The sequence below is a fragment of the Anopheles maculipalpis genome, chromosome X, assembly GCF_943734695.1.
Source record: "Anopheles maculipalpis chromosome X, idAnoMacuDA_375_x, whole genome shotgun sequence".
Taxonomy (NCBI): Eukaryota; Metazoa; Arthropoda; class Insecta; order Diptera; family Culicidae; genus Anopheles; species Anopheles maculipalpis.
The window spans coordinates 7,540,531-7,564,091 of NC_064870.1; the positions used below are offsets into that span (position 1 = coordinate 7,540,531).

Here is a 23,561-nt window from a genome sequence, read left to right on the forward strand (position 1 = left end):
CTGGAGAAGCCTTCTTTTTAAAAAAAATATTTTACGATTTTATGAGCAACGAAATAACCTCTGTTCGGTTTCTTTCAACAACAAAAAACATAGCCTTCTATATTTCTTAAGTCGCATTATTATTGATTTATTTTGTTGTCCACTTTTAATTTTATACAGAACAAAACATTGTACAATTAATCTGAGAACGATTTTAGACGCTATTACTCGCTACTATAAAAATATTACACATTGTTTGTATGCTTGGTGTGTCCATGGTTTGTAGAATGAAGGCACAGCGGAAGGGCAAGGGTTTTAAGAGGAAAAGGAAGGGTAGGATGTGGATTGAGGAGAGAGGGAGGGGGGGAGGGGATGAAACCACGGCCCTGATCATGTCCAGCGTAATTGGCGGGTTCCACAACGCAGCTGTCGATCTTCCCTTGGTTGTTTGCTTTTAGCTGCGATATTAATAACTTACTAATGTTATGCCGTGTAACGTGTTATATTACTAAAAAAAAAAGGTTAAGGCAGCATCATTCCAGGTTAAGTTATTATTATCAGTATTATAACGTTCGATGATGATGTGTCTCAACAAGTATTTAGCTACGAAAAAAAAATATGTAAATTTGTGTATCTTTTCTTTTTTTTTTAAATATAACTCTCTCCTAACACTATATCTGTTATCGACTCGTGAATCGACACAAGTCCTTTAATGAGATGAGATGCGGTACCTGCATTAGAGCTGCACGTAGTTCACATTTAAGGCACTGTTTTTTTTTTTTTTTTTTTGTTTGCGTTTCCTTTCTCGTTCACCTTCCTTTCTATCGTTCTATCTCTTGCGCGTTGCACGCGTCCGAACTGTTTCCGCAACAGCTCGGTACAGCTATAGTCGCCTGTCGATCGGTCGGAATCCTGGTCAGTCTTCGCTAAACACACATACAAACGCAGGCGAATGGTGAGTATGTTAATGAATTAGTATGGTGAGTATAAACGCGAGATACATTATTGTTCGCCAAACTGTCCAGTTGCTAGTGATGCAATGGCAGCCATTTGGCTACTAATACAACTACTACTGCCTAATAGCGTCACCTAGTGGGTGCCCATCAACCCCCCGGTGGTTAAATTTAGCTAATCGCAACCCCTTTTTTGCTTTAGTGATGCGATTTGTAAAAAAAACGAAAAGCAAAACGATTTTTTTTTTAAATGAATTGAACACAAAACCACAAAATGGCGACTAATGGCGAGCACTAAGATCAACATAATACAAAAAACAGAATATGATGTTAATGAGATAATGTTGCTGTGCGTTGCTTCTTTTCTCACCGCATGCGATTGTTTTTGTTTGCACACCAACAAAACGTTTGACTAGTTGATTAAGTGTTGTCAATTAACGAAAAACATGCTCTTACAACCTGTTTTCACACTACTCGTTCGTTTTCGGTAGCGCTAACGGTCGTCATTACTTCACGCTCGCTCTAACACACTCACTCATGGCGCGCATACACACAAACACACCCTACCATGCAGATTGGGCTCTCGGTTGTGACGGTATGGCCCCTGCTGTCACTAGTGAGATACACCCCCTCCGTACAGTGCAGTGTCCGACACACTGGAACATTGCACTTACTCTGCAACATAATAAGGACAGAGAAATGCAAAAGACAGTTTCAGTGAACGATTTACCGCCGGTTACATCCGCACCAAAATATGCTCTTCCATCCCGGGACACGATCGGGGAATGTGTGTGTGAGTGTGTGTGAGGGGGGGTGCTTGGGGAAGAAGAAAATGTGGGCAGAGAGCTCACAGATGTTCGTCGCCATGATAGTTACCGTTTCGGTTTAATGGCTGCCGTTCGGACGAGTCCGTCGGACGCTTGCGCTCGAAGAAGCCACACTGCGGAGTATAAGAGGATACACGTTAGTAGATTGTTTGGTGGGAAGTGCTGGAACAGAATCCTAATAGCATTACCTTCGAAAGTAGATATATGAGCAGCAGAAGTATGAGCGCACCGGCACAGGCAGCCAGTACCACAATCCAGAGCGGTACCACGTCCGGTTTGACAAGCCGTTCCGGCGATGCCAATACCTTGATCTCGTGCGTCTTGATCGGTTTGTCCTTCGGTTCCCCAATGTACGGCAGCTTCAGTACCCGGGCGACATTCATCGTGGAAAAGTAGAGCGACTCCGTCCCCGACAGCTTGTGGAACGTATGGGCAACGGCACGCGTACGGAGCGCTATGAACGCCACATCCTTATTACCGATCGGTCCCGCCTTGCAGTGTATGATAGCGCACCGTGTTGCGTGACAGCGGAGTGCTTCCTCCAGTGCCCGGTCCGATTCATCCTTGACCGGTGCCTGGCGGCGCTGCCGATCAAACCGTTGATAGTAGCGGAACTTTTGCTCGACATTCTCGTGCCCTTGGTTAAGATGTTGCTTCAGGTGAGGCAACCCGTAACCGGGCGGGTACGTGCGCCGATTACCAGGCGCACCGGAATGAACCGGATCAACGTAGCTGTCTTCCTCACTGCGATCGTACGAGTCGTAATCGTCTTCCTCGTGCTCGTGGTCAAGATCGTCCGCAATTCCGTTGTAGGCATTGCTAGCATACGTGGCCGATTCTACCTGCTGATGCTGGTGCTCGCGGCTCGTGTAGTGAGTTTGTCTGCCGGACGAAGAAGAGGCGGATGACGTTGATCCGGCCTGGTACGATGAGGATCCTCCACCAAGCTGTTGCTGCGAGTACTCCGTGCGGAACTTGTTCTCGAACCGGTTCAGATCGTGACTGGCCGTCGATCCAACGCCAGGGCCAGTGTAATCGCCCAGATGCATGAATTCGGTAATGAGACCGGTGCGGGATGGTGCTGCATCACCGTCCTGTTGGCTCATCATACGGCGCCGTGTGGACGAACCTGAGGTAGCGTCTGATGACGAACCAGCTTCAAACGCTAGACTACCCTGACCACCGCCTGCTAGACCGGAATTGTGGCGATGATACTCACTACTCTCGGAGGACACATGAACTCGGCCATCCTCATCACGGTAGGTGGTGCGATTCTTGGACGTGTAGTATACCACCGATGACGAGGTACCATTTCGACCGCTACTACTGCTACTACTACTGCTGCTACTCGATGCAGCATCAAAGCCGGAAGCGGCTCCACCGACACCTCCATAACTTGCATCCGTTACGCGCGTTCTTCCATCATACTGCTGCTGGTGTTGACGTCGATAGCCTTCGGCTTGCTGTGAGCCTTGCTGTTCGTAACCTTGCCTGGAGTAGGCATCGCCCTGCGACTGTCCATGTTGGTCGTGCACCCGACCAGTAGCAATCACCTCACTACCCTCCGTTTGATAACGCCGTTCGGAGCCACCACTACCACCACCCGAGACGCGATGATAGTTTGATCCTTCCGTACCAGTAGCCGATGATCCTCTAACCGAGGATGAATATCTTGACTCATTCGCTCCACCACTGCTACTTCCAGTGCTGCTGCTACTGCTGCTACTATAACTGCTGCTACCAGTAATACTGCCACCGCTGCTGCTACTACTGCTGCTGCTGATGCCACCAGTGCTGCTGCTGCTGCTGCTACTACTACCGCCACTACGACCTGAGCTTGATCCAGTAGTAGCTAGGTAGGAAATCGAAGACGTACCACCAGCACCACCACCAGCACCACCACCACCACCACTACCACCAACCGCACCTTCACTACCAATCGCGGTAGAAGATACGCTACTAAACTTGGTCGTACGACCCATGGTGGAGGAGAAGCTCGTACCGGACACGCCAACCTTATCGAGAAAACTCTTCCTAGCGAGCGCACTGTCGATGGCAAGATTCAGCGGGTTCGCATACTCCGTCGGCAAACACTCAATGTTACCGTGCGTTTCGGGCTGATTCAGCAGATACATTAGCGGCACACCGTCCAGCGTTTCGAACGGCCACAGTACGAAAAATTCCGCCTCGTCAATCGTCGACGGACCCTCATTGCGGATCTCGTAGATGTGTACCACCTGCGGTCCAATGTCCCGCTCCGTACGCGCCTCCTCGAGCGTCCGATACTCGCTGTAATTGTACAGGAACTCCTCCGGCAGCGATACGCCCGACATCGACAGGTCCGTCTGCACCAGGATGCCGATGCTCTTGCGCACCACATTATCGTGCTCGCTGCCCTCCACCTCAGCGTTTGTCGAGTTTGTCTCCAGGTAAAAGTCGTAGCTCGAGCCCATACCGGCGGAGAACGATGGCGCCAGTATAACGTTGAAGTGTACCACCTTGCCGCTCGACAGTGGATTGCCGATGTCACACTTGAGCGTTTTCTTTGTCGCGGCGGATGGTGCGGTGCAGAGCACTGGCACATCCTTTACCTCGCCCAGCCGGTCCACGCGCCGGAAATCGAGCCCGTTCGGTACGGCCATGTAGAACCCTGCCTCGAACGCATCCTCGCCCCGGTTAGTGATCAACACCTCCACCGAGAGCAGATTGTTCGAACCGAGCAGATAGTCGTCGACCGACTTCACCTCCATGCGCAGATCCGGCACGCACACATTATCCGGTCCACAGTTCTTCTGGATGTTGATCGTGTCCCGCTGCACCGTACCACGGTTGTGGTCGAGCACTGGCTCAACGTTGGCGCGCGGGCGCCGCTGACGGTTCTGCGTGTTCTGGCGCAATCGGTACGCCATCTCCACCTCGAGCGGTGTGATCTTGTCGCGTATGTTGTCCGCCACGTACACCGTATCGCTGCGGCATTCTAGCTTGTCGCGAGTCAACCGCATCGACTGGGTACGGTTGCTGTTGCTGTCCTGGTCGAGGAAAAACATGCGCGGATTGCGAGGTTTCCGTGCGTCCAGCGTCCACGAGATCTCGATGTCCAGCATCGACGGTACGTTGATGCCCTTGTACTTGAGACAGGAGTGCAGTACGGTACAGGCGACAAGCTTCCCCGTCTGCACCACCGTACAGTTGCGCTCGTCCAGTGCGATCAGCTTACGTTCCGTCCCGAACAGCGTACTCGCCTCCATCGCAGCGACTGGCCGTGCCTTGAACACGAACGTCTTGTCCGACTCGTACGCACCGACCACCATGTCCGGATACTGATTGCCGTCCAGATCGATGCCACCGGATACGGCGAACCCGAACGTGGATAGGCGCGTTCCCACCGCTAGATCTTCCGCCTGGATCACCTGCGACGCCTTAGCTAGTGGACCGGTACGCGAGCCGTAGAAGATGTACACCGCACCACGCCCGTTCGGTCCATCGTACGGTGCGCCGACCGCGAAGTCACCATACCCATCCAGATTCAGATCGCCCAGCGAGCAGAGGGCCAAACCGAACCGTGCCTTACTGTTAACACCGTCCCGCGTGTCTAGCTCGCGGAACCGTCCGGAAGGTACGGACCCTTGGTACATGATGTACACACGGCCCGTTTCGTATTTGCCCTCGTTGTTCGGTTCGGTGTACATGGGCGCACCGATAATCAGATCGTCGAGCCGATCGCCGTCCACATCGACAGCGGCCAGCGAGTAGCCAAAATAGGCCCCGATCTGCTCACCTGTAATGTTCTGCTGGTTCGTCATGTTCCAGGAGTAGATCAGCACCTTGCCCAGTAGCTGAGCGCCGCGCGGTTTGCCCACCGCTACACCCTGCGTACCATCGCCATTAAAGTCACCGGTGGTGGATGAGTAGCCAAGGTAGCTGTCATCCTCCTTCTTCGTGTCCTCGAGCGTCTTATACACCTTATCCTTCGGATCGTTCAAACTGAACGAATAGATCTGGCCTGTGAAAAGCACGTAAGAACGGCAACGCATTAGTCACGCTCACGGCACAGCAGAAAATGGAGGCGAGCGCGGCGTGCGCTTAGAGAGGTTATCCAGGCAAGCCGTTTGCCTAGCCTTGGGTGAAAAAGTAAGAGAAGTGGGGTTAGTGAAATCGTCCTGCGTCGAATGCACGGCTCGTGTTCGGGAGAGCGTGCCCCGCACCGCGGACGTGTTGATTATAATGCGAGTAAAGCATCAGAAAGCCTTCACGCGGTTGTGACTGCGAGCTACCGGCAGCAGGTACTATTCACAGCCAAAGATGATGATGATCGATACGATGTTCGCTCGAATCGCTAACCCGGTGGAGCCACACCCGAAAAAGCGCAACACTGTGGTCGCTATCTATTCTATATATTACAGCACGTTCCCTGTTGTTGGCGCCATTGTATGATATATTCAGGATAGTTTTGTCTATCTTTGCACGATGAATAAATCATTCCGACATTGGATGAGAACACACATGGGATGAGCAACCAGGGTATGTTACATGAGAAGGCGATCGTCCGATAGAGTAAAGGACACACGTACGGTAAAGGTTTGAAGAGTAGGCGAGCGATGAAAATGAGGAGACTGTATCGGTAAGATGGAGCGAATAATGGATGTTGTGACAGGAGATGATCATTAGTAGGACCAGCTGGCTGGTATATGTACACGAGCGACTAGATCACTAAAGCAATAAAATCGAACGGAATTCTACATCAAAAACCAAACACCCAAACGCTCGGGTTACACCCTCAGCTGATGAAAACCACAGCTAATTGTACATGGTGTATCGAAAGGTCGTCATAAAACTCAAGCAGGAACTACATTTTTCTACACTCACGCGACACATATAGCTTACATCATAACACTGCCAGCGAAAGAAAGAGAAACCCGAAAAACACACTTCACAAAACCCGCCTGCCACATTCTATCGCAGGCGGAGAGGACATTTTTCATTCCATAAACTGTCATAAAAATAATTTTTACCCGATAAGACGCATCACTTCACGCGATTTCGAATGCAACAGCGTGAAGCGTGTAATCAAGCGTGTTAAGCACCGTGTGAGATTGTGGTTTCTCTCTCCTTCCTTCTCGCTACTGTTAATCTGAGACACAGTACTATCTACAAAATTGGTTTTAGTATAATAGTTTGCTTTGGGACATAGTACACAACTCATAAAATAAGACAGCACAAACGTAATAAAGGAGTAGAGGTTTCCAAAGATTACATTAAACATTAGCAGCTTTGGATTTTAGCGAATTTTTCTTTTCATTTCCCTTTTTTAACGAACGAATACTTTTCTGTTTCAATGTCTCACCGGTGATCCTTCGACCAATCTGAAAGTTACCTTTAACTTTTACGTATCCTGACTTCTTTGGAATCTTTGATGCAGAAGATGTAGAATATTTTTATTTCGCTCCCCTAATTAACGTAGGGTGTCCAGGCAGACTAGTGATGGGCACATGGAATCGGAACTAGCTGATTTCAGTTCAGTTTTCGGAATCTGTTGTGACTTCGATTCTATTTTCTAAATTTATTCTGTTTCCAAACCCAGTTCCGAAACCAATTCTTAGCTTTGACGCAATGGTCTTATTGTATGATAGTTTGAGAGGAGCGCGTTCGATTGTGCTACGATCATTTACATTTCATGACCAAAAAAATCATATTTACGTAAATGCGGTCCGAAAAGCATTAACCTTGTGAAATGTGGAGTCCACACAATACATCAAAACCCTACGTAATTTTTTTAATTTTCATATATTGTACAGACCTATTCGATTAAAGTGGGAACGTTAGCTTTTTCCTATTTTTTTAATTTTACTTTGACTCTGCAACCTCCAACCTTAACAGACATTTACTTTTAACATTTTTATAATAACACAATCCCTAGGATGTAGATGGAGGCCGAAACGAATTTAGATTCCGACTCTAATTCCTCCGAAATTTCGTAGCACTCCGGAATCGATTACGACCAAAGCAGCATTGTGCCCATCACTACTGCAAGACAGATAACTCTATTGCTGGTTGAGACCTAGTGTCCCTTGCTCTTGATACAACGATAACGAAGGGTTGATTGTGTTAATTGGAAAGCTTGATTGGATTCTTGATTCTTCCCCGTTCCTTACATGCTAATGTAAGTTTCCGGTACCAAGCAGACGTTCCGCCACCTGAAGTAAAGGGTTTCGGCCAACAAATGTGCTCGTTGCTCGTGGGAGCGTTCGTGTGGTCGTTACGCGCGTTAAGAGAGAACAATCAGTCGGACTCAAGCGTAGGACAGACAGATGTGGATGTGTTAAACGGATGGTAGTAGGTTTGACATGGAGCGCATATTAGTTAGTGGACAGCTCCCGAACGGCTAGTGTACCCGGGAACCATCAAGCGACGCCATTAGACGACATGGTTGGATATGCACAGAGCATGTAAGGCGGGGGTTTTTTATTTTTAGTAAATGGTAAAATAGTTGGTAAATGTTTATACTATAAGGATAGATTCGTATAGGTCTGTTCAAGGTTACCTCCTTCGCCAAAATGACCATACCGCGGGGGTTTATAGGGAAACACAACGTCGGTGTTAATGGAATACATTTGTCCTGAAATCATTCAAAAATTGCGTGCACTCATCACAAGGAACAGATTAGAAATTAAACAAAAAGGAAATGGTGGTTTTTTCGTTTTGGTGGTGGAATGTTGGTGACGCCAGGGGGTCGCACAGGGTTGGGTAGCATTGGTGTACGTTTTGCGGTTTGTGTATTTTTTTTGTGTTGGTGGTGGGAGAGCGGCGAGAAAGGGGATGGAAAAAAAGGAAATAAACAACATCAGTATTAAGTTATTATGGTGGGAGCATTGGTTTGCCGTTGCCTAAGGTTCACTTCATTCCTTTGCTTAATATGTCGCTAAAACCGTGGTAATGGAGCCTATGGACGTCCGTCTAGGTTACGTTATCAGCACTATAAAAACTATGTATGAAGATTTTGATGCCAAACGGTATTGGTCACGGGGACACGAGGACACGATGCAGAGCATTACGGTACGAAACGTGCGGGGATACTGTGACAAAGACACATGAAACATACTTCCAACATTCCAACAAAATTATTATCACTTTCCACAGAATTCACGTCATCGAATTGCGCCGAATTCTTGTAGGTTCTCCTCCAAAACGTAGCTGAAGTTTTTACTAGGCTCCTACTGCTTCTCAATCATTCCTCGTACTTTGGCAGCTGTCACCGAACGTGTGTATACTACTTTCTATTTTATTTTCTATACTACTCTAATTCTCTCTCACTCTCTAGTAAAAATAATATCACACTCACACAAAAAACCGGTGCAGCAACGCACGCCAAATTCACTTCAAAAATAAATAAAAATACATGCACACATACAGAAACATCTAAAGTTATTGAGAGTTCTAGAAGCGGCAAACGCACTACTGGATCAGAGCGGGAAGAAAACCAGACGGACGACAAACTCTTAAGTCGAACAAAAACCCCCCCAAAGGTGTCACTCGCACAAAACTGGGTAAATTTCAAATCAAAACGCTCTACTCTATTGAAGGCGGCTTACAAAACCAAAGAACAGAACACTATGGCTGGGCGTGTAGCAGCAGAAGATCGGCGTGTCTACTATTCCAAATGTAAAACAAAACAAAATGGCGGATAAATCCATACTAGCTTGCTACTATGCATCGTCCACACATGGGAGACTGATGATGAAGAAGTGTATGAAGGCATGTGCAAATAAATCGATGCCTTTACCCTCATGTTCAGCGCATGTGTCAGTTTTTTCTCAGCCCCACCCACCCTGAACCCTGGAGACATCTTTCATACGTTGAACCAGAAATTGGAAAGCGCAGTACAAATGCAAAAACGCTACATATTACTTCCAATGCTGATGTTGTGCCGAAGCGCTACACAGCATCGCAATAATAGATTTCGTTTAGCACCGAAACTGAGCGACCAGAGTCTTTAACAGTTTCGCACATTTGACCGCTGGAATCAGAAAGAGACGTGTGTGAAGATCGTGGCATGGGTGCGTGTGATACATACCCTGCCAGTAGTAGCTGCCCGGTGCACCGATAAACACACGCGAACCGTCCTGTAAAGAGAACGCACCATATCCATATGTTAGGCTTCGGTACATTATGGACGAAAATAAACAAAACCCTCTTACCTTCGTTAGGGCGGCACTGAACCCTGCCTGACAGGATCCTTGTCGATGGTAGCCCCAGTAGGCTAAAAACAAAAGTTGAAGAAATGGAAAAAGCAATGTGTATGTGTAACTAAGTATGTGCATCGCAATCCTGCCAGCTAATCATCGTACCTGTTCGGCAAGGCGATAAGTCGTGGAATTCTTGCATATTCTTCTTCGCCAAGTAGCAGGTGCCGACGGGTTCGACACGCTCCACCTTTCTTGGCTGCAGCTGATGAAACACATAGCGTGGAGCGCAAGCCTACCGATATAGATGCAGAGTTGGAAGTTATTCTAACATATGATTTAGGTTTTTTTCTTTATTGGAAAGAACTCCAAACATTGAGAGATTCTGTGGTTCGCAAATACATAGTTCGGACGATTGAACATATGGCGGTGTTCCTAAGTTCTAATCTGCAACATGGAAGACTAGTACTTACCACCAGCGGACCATCAATCCCGGCACTGGCTACCGTCGCACCGAACCACTGGTTCGATTTCGTGTCAATCTGTTCGTTTTGGTCGTTGAAGTTGTTTCCTAGCGGAGTGGGAACAGAAAAGAGAGCAAGAACACCGTTAGCAACTCTACACTCGGATATTTGTTTGCCCCTCAAAGTTTCGATCATCGGCTTTAAACGGACCAGAGCTGTAAGTGTGCCAGATATAGCTGGCACAAGGATAAACTGTAAATCACTACGCTAGCTAGACCGGTGAGGAGTGTTCTAAAGAAGGCACCAATACTGTACAGGGTGCCCTAGCTCTACGTGTGGTTTTGCCCGCATGTGCATACGAATTTGGGCACGTAATATGTGGTGTCACCCACCTTTGAACGTTAAAAAACACTTCTCCAGGCCTGCGGTACGGATAAAACGAGAGAGAGAGAGAGAGAAGGAGAGAGAGAAAAAGGGAAGACAAATTCGTCATACCTTCGCGAGAAGGTGTGAAGGTAGTGCCGTACACCTGGTGCACCTGTCTACGTATATGGCTGCGCTAATGAAGCAGCTACTAGAGATGCAAGTACACTACTCTTAATGCAAACTCAATACGGAACTCGGCAACGACGGGCCAACTACTAGAAGCAAATATCACTGTCCCGCAGAAGCCGCAGATGTTTGGCGAATGGTTGTTTTTACGGATGGAATGTGGAAAGCTAAGCCTAGCGCGCGTACGGTTCCCTCGGTTTCCCATGCGCACTACAAACTAAAGCAAGCGCAGCAGTACAGTGCGGTAGATGAGGTTACGGTTCTGCGGCATATCTGAGCCGCCTTCAAGCCTTCTAAGCGTCTTAAAGAATGTCTACAAAACGGAAAGGTAGCGGTGGCGAGTAGAGTAGCTTTTCTAGAGGCAGCACACCGGGTGCGTGGGGTGTCGAGGTACTACCGGTGCAAAGTTACTTGCCATACAAATCAAACTTGACGTGGGTAATGTTAGAGGTAACGTTATGCTTTGCTTGCAGTTCAACGATTGCTGCACTTTCTGTAAGAAGACACAACATCGAGGCAATCGGTATAGAGTCGTACTTCGAGCCAGTATGGACGAACCAAGGGTTCAGGTTAATATTTCGCGCTGTGTATTTGTTGGTACCATAAACATGTTGGTGTTGTCGTTTTTTTTTGTGAGCTGTTGGACCGTACTGGCAGCTTGTGCCTCGATAACTTACCTTGCGTGTCGAATGGCACCAGAAAGCACCGGTGATCGTCGTAAATGTCGCAGCGATACACAGCACCGCCCTCAATCACGTTGTTCTGCGTTGTGTTGGCGGTCGGTGCGCCCACAATTACCCTGATCGTGTGGGAGAGGAAGAAATAGGCGTTTTAGTTGCTTTTTTCTGCCCCGTAGCCTATTTTTGCGCTCCTCTGATAATGGGACTCTCTGGGACGTTGGAGAACGTTGGGCGCGAGACGTCTGTGTGTGTTTAACACCGTGCCGAATGGAGACGACTTATTTCCATATGGTTCGGTAAAAAAAACGTCGTCACTACGAAGTTGTTGAGGTTTCACGCTTAAAACGCACCTTCTGGCACAGTTGCGAAAAAAGGGGTAGATGCCGGCCGTACACCTTACACTGGACGACCTTGGTAGCGGAAAGCAAAATGGGTACACAAGATCATGTTGCAACAGGAATACGGATTGCTCATACGCACGCATCGTCCGGAACCCGTTCGGCTTCTTTCACCTTAAGTCGGTGTGTTTGCTTCTATCTTCCCATGCATGAGGTCATCCGCTGAGACAACAACACTTGACAATTCTAATCTACTGACAGCCGTCACAAGGAAGGGCGATGTCTTCCGTCCGATTGCTGTGACGGGCTTATCTATCTTATAGCTTTCAGAATTAGATGGGATTGGTGTTTGGTTCTGCTTTCCACCGACCGCTCGAAATCCGCACCGAGAGCAAATCGGTGAACGACGACCGGCTGTTGTTGGTTTATGTTGAAGGACAACGCCTTAGTTATGTAAGCGAAAACCCGGCGAAACAGAAAGGCGGCGTGTAAGACAATATTTCCTCCATTTTTTCTTTTTTTTTGTCGCACTGTATCCTTCGTAATCGTTGCTCGGGAGAGCTTTATTGGAAACGAAAAGGGGGCAACACAGGCAACGCAAAACGCACGGCTAACATTAGCGACTTCGGCGATTGACCAGGTATAAGCTCTGTGGCCCCCTGCTCGCCGAACCCCATTCCCATCAGTTGGCTAGTTGCGTATTCTAGCACGGTAGCGGAATACGCAATCGGACAGGCCACTGGTATGATTCGATCCGGGACAGATCAAGCGTGGTCTGTCTTCGTGGCCTCTTCGCTGGGTCATCGTCATCGGCCGCCATTAATCATGCGGCAAAAACACACGGAAACGTCATAAATGGAAACGCCACAGCGAAACCGGAATGCCAATCAGGGAGGGATGACTATTTTTTCTTTTTCTTTCTTTAGGTGTGTGTATAAAATACAGGGAGAAAGATATTTATTTTGCCGAGGAAGGCACGTTGCGTGTCGCGGGGCAAGGGTAGCCACGCATGCGTACCACACTGGACATTTCAACCTCAGGAGGCAAAGCCGTATTCGTACTCCAAACATTTTTTTTTTTTTGAATATCGAAGAGAATCAGAGAATCAAGCGAAGAAAAACAAACATCCCGCAACGCGGTCGGTAGGCCCCATTGATCGTTGGGGGAAATGCGCGAAAAGTGCGGTGAACATATCCACGTAGAGCCCGTGTCACATCCACTAAAGGGGGACCCTTCCCCCCCCCCCCCTCTGGGTGTCTCTGCTACTGCCATATCCCCATGTTTGGATATTCTGGGTCCTACCATTTTGCCATATTTGTATGGCGTTTTTACCTCCTCTCCCTCTTGCGCCAATCGCTTCTTGTTTGCTTTTCGTCTTGCGCTTCTGTTTTTAAAATGCGGCATTGAAAGACACAATAACAGCAATAAAGAGTCCTCCCCAAACCTTACTCCCTCCCCGCTGACTGCTGCTGCTACCGGAGACCATTCCGAAAGACCCGGGAGTACTTGGAGCACTTGGCACACGTATGCACCAGGCAGAGAGATCTTACACGAGAAGAAGACATAAAAAGCAAATCCATTAAAAAAAAAATCGTCCAAAACGGGCAAAATGCGCAGACGGCAGCTTACTTGTGGCTTCTCTCGCGGTCCCTCGGTAATGCCAGTCGGCAATGCCAATAACTTGCACCACAGCACCAGATTGGGTAATGGGTATGAGGTCTCCGGCTCTGGCTGCAATTAACATTTACCCATCTAGCTCTGGATCCGGCCCTTTCCCTCACCGTGATCGTGACCTGCCCGTTTGAGAGGGAGGGGAGAAGTCGGTGTTGTTGCACCACCAACTACTAGCGGGATGAGATGCCCTTATCGATCGTCTATACTTTGTGAGACAAATTCCTTGCAACTCTACCACCCATATATGGGGTTTTTTGCTGTGCGCATCGCGAACCGTTGCATTTGAATTTTCCGAATGCGAAATTCGTGATGTTTCGCATTGTGCGCTTCTTACCGCCATCTTGCACACACGCCAAGACAACAAGACGCACCATAGAGACAGCTGGATGTTTATGTCGCTGCAGCATTAGAACCTAACCTAACTTTCTCGCATTTGAAGGCTATTTTATCCCACAAGGACAGCGCAGACTATCGGGATGGCACTAATTTCGGAAACATGTGTGCAGCCTAGGCAACCTCATCCAGGGTATGGTTCGGTGCAGTCAACGATGCAATGACTGCAGCGGAAACATGTAACAGATGTTTCTACCATATCGTGCGGCACACACGCACACTCACAAGCACACATAAAAAAAAGACGAGCGCTACCAAGTCGGCGGAAACAACATCAACATCTACCTACGCTAGCGCACCGGAATAACAGCTAAGCAGGCCGGTGAGGAAAGGGGAAATACGTTCCCCACCTTCCGAATACCGACCACGCAGCGTGAGGCAACGCAGTCTTCTCTGCTGCAACTCCGTGTGGTGTGGTGGAGGCCTTGAGCGCAGGCGCTCGCGCACACCGAACCCGGGTCCCGCACAACTTCCCGCACATGCCTATCGTCTCTATATGACACACATATGCGACGCACATGGTTGATATTTCGGGCAAAGCGGGCTCTCGCCGACAATGCACTCCCAATCGACAAAACCTTGCGCCGACCAGCAGTAGTTGCCCAGATTTCCCAAGGACAAAAAGGCGCGCAATCCAAGAGGTACGGTTACGATGGTTTATTGCAACTATTCCTTTCCCCCTGGTGCTGTTGGCCGCCGCCTCATTACCCTACCGATCGTAAACATTCAATTTCACGCACATACACATACCCACGTCGAGAAGTCCCTCACTCGAGTACGTCACGCTTAAATTAGGATGCCTGTCTTCACACGTGCGCTGTCAGCTTCTGCTTTCCTGGGGATTATTGAGCTCCTGCTGCTATCCCATGCTCTTTTTTGTTGTTGTTGTTTTTATGTTTCCTTCTACCATGCATTAGGGGTTTTACCCCCTTGTCAGACGGTGCTGACTTCCGATGGTGATGGAAGTTGAAAGCGGGCCGAGCCCAAAATGGATTAGCGTATGGATTGGAAACAATCATTAATATGCGCCTAGAGTGTACCGGATGATAGATACATCAGTTTTTTTTGTGAGGGACGTGTTGTTGGTGATATCCTCAATCCGAATTCCCAAAGTCCCTAAGATGTACAAAGATTTGTTGGAAGTAGTGGAACGGGTTTAACGATTGTAGGGAAAAAAGGGGTCTTAACAATGTAATCGTTTCCCACCAACCGAGAAATGATTCATGCCTCTTGAGCCCTCTATCCACACGGTAACACCTCAGCGGTACGGAGAATGTCCCGAAATAGCGGCGAGTGCGTGAACAATATCTCTTAATGGTAGACCATTTGTATTGTATGTGCGGTAACCGCTTCCTCTTTGAAGTTGTATTGAATAATTGGACGGTTGTGAGGTTGCAATGACGCACCGGCACATGCATCTTCAAGTAGACGCCGCTCGTCAGCAATGCGGAAACTCGGACCTATGTCCATGCCAAGTCAAACCCAACCCCAATTTATCGGTCCTGGATCGCTGGTCCGGAGAAGTCGCATATATCTTCCCATCGGCAAACGGGTTATCGCATGGCACGCAAAGTTCATGGTTTTATTGATAAAACGAGCGTACGATCTGGTCACCCCTAGCCAGCCTAGTGCTGCTGCTGATCGAACCCCACCCTAGCGCGCACACACACACGAACACCCACATAGAGCCGTGATGACGCCTTCAGAAATTGGACTTGGGCCGCCCGTTCTTGACCAGCCTGATTGTCAATTAAATAATTGCACCCGGCATCATCATTAACATCATCTGCGTGTCCACACACACCACTACCACCCACACACAGTGGGTGACACACTGTATTTATATCGGGACATCGCAATGCCCGTCGAGGCAGCTTCGCACTGGAGGTGGCGCGGCCAAAGTAAACCTCTGGCCGCGTGACGGTTAAGCACCAGCCGCGTCAAGATGAAATCACGAAGCGCAAAACAAATAGAACGATCATTTCGAATTTCAAGCCCGCACACTACACCCTTACATGCTCGGTACCACAACCTACCCCTTGCTATACACAGCAGCGCAGCGGCATATGTGTATGTGCGGATTGCCAATTGGTGACGTTCACTGTGTTTCGTTCAGTTCACTTTTTAGCAGTACGCGACACAGAGTACGATCCAAACATCAAGACCACGCAGAAGGGAACACGCATCAGCTGAATTATCGGAACTGTTGCTTGCTGCCTGCATTCTCGGTACTTTCCTTCTTCGCAAGCGCTTTTAATCAATAAAGTGCCACTCAAGGTTTTGGCGCGTCTTAATCACACTCGAAAGTCGGTGGAGAGCCCGAAGGGCTCTCCAATCCTTTATTTTTGCTTCCGAGACCGTGGAAGAAGGAGCTAATCAAGCGTGGTGGAAGAAACTTCAATGCAGATGAGAAACCCCATTCCTCTCTCTCCTCCACCCCTGTACACCACCCATGGGCTTGATGGCTTTATCAGGACTTTGATTGGACAACGGACCGTTTTGTTTCGCGTGAATGTCAAAACGGTTACCCCCATGTACTACATACTGCATCTGCTTATGTACAGAAAATAAGGGCAATGTGCGTGTGTCGCCTGTACACGCTTAACACTGCCATCAAGACGACCGTTGGCAGTGCTGGTTTTGCTTCAAGTTTAAATCAAATCCAAACCAACCAAAAAACCACAGAATAACAGATGATTCTTCGGTTGTAAAAAATGTAACGAAAGGGTTTTTTTTATGGCTAAACGGAACTTGCTGGACGATAAGGTTCACACTAAAAGTGCTTGCTGGTGAGCGACTACTTGGAATCGCCTGTTGGTGTAGTGAGTACCGCTGCTAGTTGCTAACACAACAGGAACGGGTTCAAGTCCCCATTCCGATCTGTGTATTTCTCTGTTCTCTAAACGCTGTCCTCCAGTAGGACTACTAAATTAGGTCAAGGGGGGGAAGGTCCCAAAACCTCTGGTGTTTTGATCCTTCGTAGTGAGGACTTGGCTATCCAACTTCCATATCAGGTCTTCTACTACAGGTTTAGTAAAAGTCATTAATGTGACCTTTTATGAGGTCGTTAATCCTACTACAAGAAGCTGTACACAATTGTTTTAACTACACTATCTTCTCCTTAGTCACCAGAACCAATTCGTATCAAAAACTAGTTCAAATTCACTACTCTGACACACACTCTCCTCGCACGACGCTCCATATCAACGGGGGGGAATCCTTCGCATCGGCAACCGCCCCCACAATCACTGTCCCAAAACGTCCCAAAATCACTACTAGGTTGTTAGTGGGGAGGGAAGGGGCCGCCTCCCCTAGAAATCACACCACTTACCAGCTCTTGTTCTGTTCCCGGTGGAGCACCACGCTGAAGCCAAACATCGAGTTCGGTTCGCCCTCCTGCAGAATGTAGTTGATTGTTTCCAGGTTGAATGCGGTTGCGGTACGATCGACGGTGACCAGCAGTAGCAGCAGCCCGGCGACGACCAGCATGGTGACGGTACGCCGCGGCACGTGCGCATGTCCACCGTCACGCACTGTAACCTGATTTCGCATGCTGGCCGGTTTCGGATGCGTGTGTCTTTGCGCGTTGAGATCGACTGACACTCTGACTCCGGCTGTGGCACGGTTCGCCACTGTCTGTTCGCCCGCAGTACTCTCTATCTCGGCTTATGGTTTTGCGGTCCGTGATCTCGTGTCTGTCCGGGCCCGGTCGTGGCTATGATGTTGTTGTGTGTGTGCGAGCGAGAGAGAGAGAGAGAGAAAAAGAGAGAGATGTGGGAGGGGGTTGATTCGGCTTGTTGATTGTATATGCGCGCGCGTCTCGTTCACTTGACGACTATCTGGTGTAGTGATGGACTCTCGGAATCGGAACTGTCTGATTCCGATTCCGTGTCCGGAACCAATTCCAAAACCGATTCCTCAACCAATGCCGGAATCGATTATGGAACTGATTTCGGAACCAATTATGAAACCGATTTACGAACCAATTGTGGACACGTTTCCAGAACTAATTCCAAACCATTTCGCAATCAATCCCAGAACAGTTTGCGATTCGTGGAATCGATTGCGAGATCCTACTTTGAACCCACTATCTGGAAACGATTACGGAAATTTTGAAGCGCTCCGGGATCGATTCCGACCAATGCAGCACTTGGCCTATCACTAATCCGGTGCCTTATTCCGTCGCTGGTGGTGCCGTAGGCGAAATACACAGCGCTGACGTATAAACGGCCTGTGTGTGTTTGAGTGTATGCTGCGTTAGAGAAGATGCGATTGTTGGACCGAACATGCGAGAGACACACACTGCACTCGCGTGTATAAATACATACTGGTGCACAGGGCTGTTTAGTGGCTTGTTTACACAGGCTAGTATTACTGTCGACGACTGCCTCCCCGGTCTCGACTTCCTTCACACCTACCAAGCACACAGGTCGGTCTGGTGGTGCTGCTCAATGTCAACTGTTTGCGATCCCGCGGGTATCCTTTTTTTCCTATTAATTAAATTACATAACCTCACTTGCTGTTGGTGGTGGCCGCGCAAAAGGGTCCGCTTGCTAGTTTATAGTGTGCTTCAGCCAAACAACAACCACCACGACCCACCCACGGACCGTTGGGAAGTGAACGTGCGCGCGCGCGCACTCTATTTCGGCGCCCATTTCGTCACCTCCAGTGAGATTCGTTAGGGGTTTCGACGTGTATCTGTCTCGGGGCCTTTTTGTCGGTTGCGTGCGTGCGTGCGGGGGTTTCGAATGAAAACACCATCGTGCTCCCACACACACACACACCGTTCGCTCGCACGGTACCGTGCGAGGTGCGAAGGAAATCGGTTCGAGAGTGTGTGGGGCGCCTCCACCAATCAGGCTCAGGGGTCGGCAGAGTACGGACTGATGCCAGCTGATTTTATATGACCCTTCGAGAGCATGTTTGTAGGAATCAGGAAGAACACAACATTCCTGCGAATCAAGCAGGTTGTCTTTGGTGTTTAAAATACGAATATTGCATGACTAATTGAAGTATAGTAGCGTCAATTTTCGAGCATCAAACCATCGCCATTTTCGAGTTTTTTTTTGCGAGAAAATGATATCGGAGAGGGACTTTAAAGATTTTTCTAATTCAAAGAAGTTCGATTCAACGAAAATTGGCTTTGGAAATTAACTGCAATCCAAACTGCAAGGTGAAACAATGTTTACTGTGCGAAACGTATTTATTGGTTGGTCTTCACACAACAAAACTGAACTTCATATCCCGTTAGGACCGTTCCGTAATGAGGGCTGATTATCCAGCTACGTGGTATCAGCGAGTCTTCCTCTTGGCTTGACGACCTTTTAGGTCACGCCGGCCACGCCTAATGGCTTACCAGACTAGCTAATACCTCGCAAGTAGTTGGATAGTCAGTCCTCACTGCGGGGGAACGGTCCGGATGGGATTTGAAACCCGGTCTTGCCGTATGAAGACAAAAAAATTGGAATTGCTCAAATCCCATCTCGTATTGAATTCAAAAAACTTCCAGAAGCAGCTTACAGCAGCTCGAAATCATAATCTGTGGGACTTTATTTACAAAAATACATTTTCCAAACTGAAATATGTGACATTACTATACAGATCATGCCTAACAGACGATTATTGTGCAATCTATTATGAACGGACTTCATAATTTTAAGGGAAGAAATAAATACTACATCATGCTCAAGTCTAGTTAGCCACAGTGGCATGACCTAGGAGAAGTATAAACTTTTCAAAAACAATATCTGCTTGTGTTATTATTTGTTATTGATTTATTCGCAAATGAATAACCATGACTTTATTATAAATTTATAGCATCACCTTATTCATAGTTTTCAAAAACTGCTTTGGCTATATCGCTCATAGTTTTAAGTTTAATTTTACTGTCTGTCCGTCTTTCTTTTTGTTAGTGAAAAGTGTGTCGAACCCTGCATCAGCTAATGACTCACATCCTCTCGCAAACAAGCTACTACTAAAAACAAAAACAAAAAATGACATTTCTGTAGTTGCATCCACACACATACACACACTGCACACGAAGTGCAGCTCTTTCCCCATGTAACCTGCCACACCTGCAGGATGAGTGCGCATTTAACGTGAACTGAAGAACACTAAAAAAAAGTAATGAGGAAAATGAATCATATTTCACGCACAGAATCAACCAAACGAGTACACTTTGTGTTCAATAATTTCTATAAATAGCTCGCACACATTCGCAAAACCATTGGTTTCAGCGAAGGAAAACTGACTAAGCGGGGCGGGTCGGAAAAGCGCAACCGGGTACGTCGGTGTGGTGCGGCCAAGACTTTTCATCCTGACGCATCGTTCCGGACGCGTGCTGGCACGCTCGGACAACATTTGAACGGAAAAGTGAGCCTCCGACGAAACATCTGCTTCCGGCCGTGCTCGGTCCGGGTGGGTTGTTTTCCCGCCTCTTTTCAAAGGTGAACGAGGTTGGTTGGTGATATTTTATGCTGACGAAAAAATCACAAACACACACACGCACGTAAACACACACACGTAAAAGGCAATTCTTGGTAGGTTTGATTGTGGGTGGTGAGCTCTTAACAGCTAAGCATTAGTAATCCTCCTAAACTAAACTTCGCTTCTTAGTGAACTGTCATTTTTTGTGTATGTTTTTTTTTCCTTTGGTTTCTCGACACGTTACTTTCAATAAAATAAAATATAAAAAAACGTTTGATGGAAAAAGCAACGATAGCAAGCAAAATGTTACTTTCGCAATTTTGTCGTCGACACGGGGATGCTTACGGAAGCACACGCGGTAGCGCACCAGTAGGCAGAAAACAGTAACACGCGGGTAAAGTTTAACCTTAACGGCGAGTAAGCCCGATTTAAAGTAAAAAAAAAAATAATACAACGAAACACAACTAACAAAAATAAATAAACACAGCACCGATACGCACCACAGAAAACCGTTGCATACACTGGGGCGAGCGCGCGATAGCGATCCACACGACCCTTACCGTGCCCCAGAATATAATGAAGTTTAAAACTGTCTATCACAGTGACGGAGGCCGTAGTAGTCGTGCCGACGGCGGCGTTGCAGATGATGACACTACACACTCTACCCGGCAGATATGGAGATTCACGGTGTCTCACCAATGGATGGGCACACGCGGCAGTTCGAGCTTAAAACCGTGGTTCTCGTGTCGCGTGTCGTGAACCACGCACCCGAAAAGAATGCGAAACCGTGCGCTCGTACACCTCAGGGTTTACGATTTTGCGGAACATTTGAATTTGGCTTTGCGTTTACGTTACAACGAAGCCTTTTTTCGTTCCCGCCGAGAGAGCGTGTGTGTGAGAGAGAGAGAGAGAGAGAGAGAGACAGAACACAATTGAGAGTGAGAGTGAATATTGAAAGCAATCAATACTTGTCTTGTTGTCTCGTTTCTGTAAAAGAATCCGATCATATGACCCCGAACGGGTAGCACGTGAGATGGACTACAATTACACGATCGTTTTTCTCTCTTTTTTCCGAGCTGTCGTTACGCTCTCTCTCTCTCTCTTCCTCTCACATTTTATCGTTTCTTTCGCAGCAACGATCTGCTGTTGCTTTAACCCTGTCACGGACAACCAGCTTACAGGATGCTTATACATTTGATAATAAGTAATCCCATATCGATGTAATACAATGTAACTTTTCTTCGATCTGCTGGTGTAAAGAAGTCGTTTCAATTCTAAGTAGTTTTCAAATTATGATTCTTCAGAGTTAAAATGTTTGTTTTTTCTCGGTAAAATGAAACATACGAAACAAAACATTATTTAATCCTGGTCCTGTCGTGTTTTTTGGTTTGAATAACAATCGTCGCCGAAAAAACCGCGTTCTTGATAGCTGAAAAGACACGAAATGAAATAACACATTATTGTTAAATATATATTCTTTTGAAATTTGTTTTCATTGAAAAAATGTATAAAATTTCGTGATTTCTACTTCATCTTTTATCATATTTTAAGTCATAAAAGTCTGTTTCTCTTCCCGGAATTACCTGTAAAAGGGTTAACATTTGCTTCAAGCTTTAGTCTAACGTAAATCTTTTCCAAACTTTTTTTAAAAGTTTATTTCATTTTTACTTGCTTTAATTTGCAAACAAATATAATTTTTACAATGAAATGTTTGAGCTCTCCATCGTTTAATTTACTTTAGGTAGCACATGCTTGTCACATCTCGTTTCATTACATATTTACATGCATTACATAGAAATGAACATAAACAAAGATAGAGCTTTAAGCTCCCTGTGTAAAAAAGCTTTCTTAAAAGTTTGAAAAATCTCAAAATAAAACGTTAATAATTTATTTCAATTGCTCATTTCTTTATAAGTTTTATGAAAAAAGCTTTATTTAAATTGTTGGATCCCTTATTTTTTGTTGTTGCTGCAATTGATTGTTGAAAAATTATTTTACCACAGTTTATTCCATCGTGTATTTTCGATATCGATTCGAAAAGCTTTTGAGCTTTAAGCTCTAGAGAAAATGCTCATTTGAAATTAAATGCTGCTGAAAGAACAGTAATAAGCTGTAAAATTATTTTTATTTAAAAAATATTTTTTTTTTAAACCTAAAACTTTCTGAACTTTGTTATTTATTTCATAAATATGATTTAAAAAACAGAGCATTCGGCTTGCATACCATTGTGCTAAGGGAAAAAGAATTTCACTCATAGAGAGCGCTAGTTTGAGAAGAACGCAATCTAATCCCGTTCGATGGTTACGCTAAATATGTATCGCTCAATACGGGATATTCTGTAAAAATATATTTTCAGCTCATCAATCATTAACCTTGTGCCTATTTATTTTTTTAGGATAGCGTTAGCGCATTTAACTTTCTTCAACCGGGTAACTTTTACTTCCCAAAGAAGGTTAAGCTGGGAATGATGTAGTTTCTGAGCCGGTGCAGCTACGCTCGTCAATCTGCTTGGACTAGATTTATTCTGTGCTGGCCAGCCGTAGGTTAAGGTCCGGACCGGCTCACAAAAAAAACACTCCACATGAGACGGGCTTTGTGGTCCCCGGAAAGTTTCTTGTCGTAGAAAAAGAAAAACATCCTTCCGCCCATTATTCGCATAGCCAACAGTATGAATTTTTTAAAATCACTCCTGTCAACGAACAAAAAAGTCCATAAATGATACTTTTGAAAGCCAATACTGCTTCAAAGAAGTATCTCTACGAATTGCAATGCGCGTGCAAGTTTTTTGAACGATGTTGAAAAATTGCTTCTTGGATGGATGACTAATTGCAACGCAAAAATAGTACTCCATACATTACATGCGAGATGGGTTTTCAACGACATCGTAAAATGTATACCTTGAACATTAACTGTCTTTAAATAACCTCCCAAAGCACGTACTGATTCGTTTGCGTGGTTGTAACGTTTAATCTCGGAATTTCCAAATTATTCATCATAGTGAAGCTGCCAGATAGGACATAAAGATTATGAGCAAAAGAACCCTCTTGCTCATTCTGAGTTTCTTTTACAAAGACTTCTTCTAAAGGACTATTTAA

The 23,561-nt window shown here is 46.6% G+C and overlaps 4 protein-coding genes across 4 annotated transcripts in view; 1 reads left to right on the top strand and 3 right to left on the bottom strand.

Annotated features, from left to right (window-relative positions):
- The window catches only part of LOC126558031 (thioredoxin domain-containing protein 5 homolog), a 227,925-nt gene that overhangs the window by 183,878 nt on the left and 20,486 nt on the right, over window positions 1–23,561 (bottom strand). The gene's annotated exons all lie outside the window — the stretch shown is intronic.
- LOC126561855 (protein lava lamp-like) overlaps window positions 1–23,561 on the top strand; it is a 122,442-nt gene that overhangs the window by 23,945 nt on the left and 74,936 nt on the right. The window lies entirely within an intron of this gene.
- LOC126567281 (protein retinal degeneration B) overlaps window positions 1–23,561 on the bottom strand; it is a 208,646-nt gene that overhangs the window by 10,373 nt on the left and 174,712 nt on the right. The gene's annotated exons all lie outside the window — the stretch shown is intronic.
- Window positions 1,758–17,592, bottom strand: LOC126564762 (integrin alpha-PS2). Its single transcript, XM_050221901.1, has 9 exons — window positions 17,372–17,592; window positions 11,633–11,754; window positions 10,413–10,510; window positions 10,105–10,234; window positions 9,955–10,016; window positions 9,831–9,879; window positions 8,301–8,375; window positions 1,948–5,762; window positions 1,758–1,872 (listed from the first exon to the last, which is right to left on the bottom strand). The coding sequence occupies exons 1-9, from the start codon at window positions 17,590–17,592 to the stop codon at window positions 1,780–1,782; spliced, it is 4,665 nt and encodes a 1,554-aa protein (XP_050077858.1). The 3' UTR covers window positions 1,758–1,779.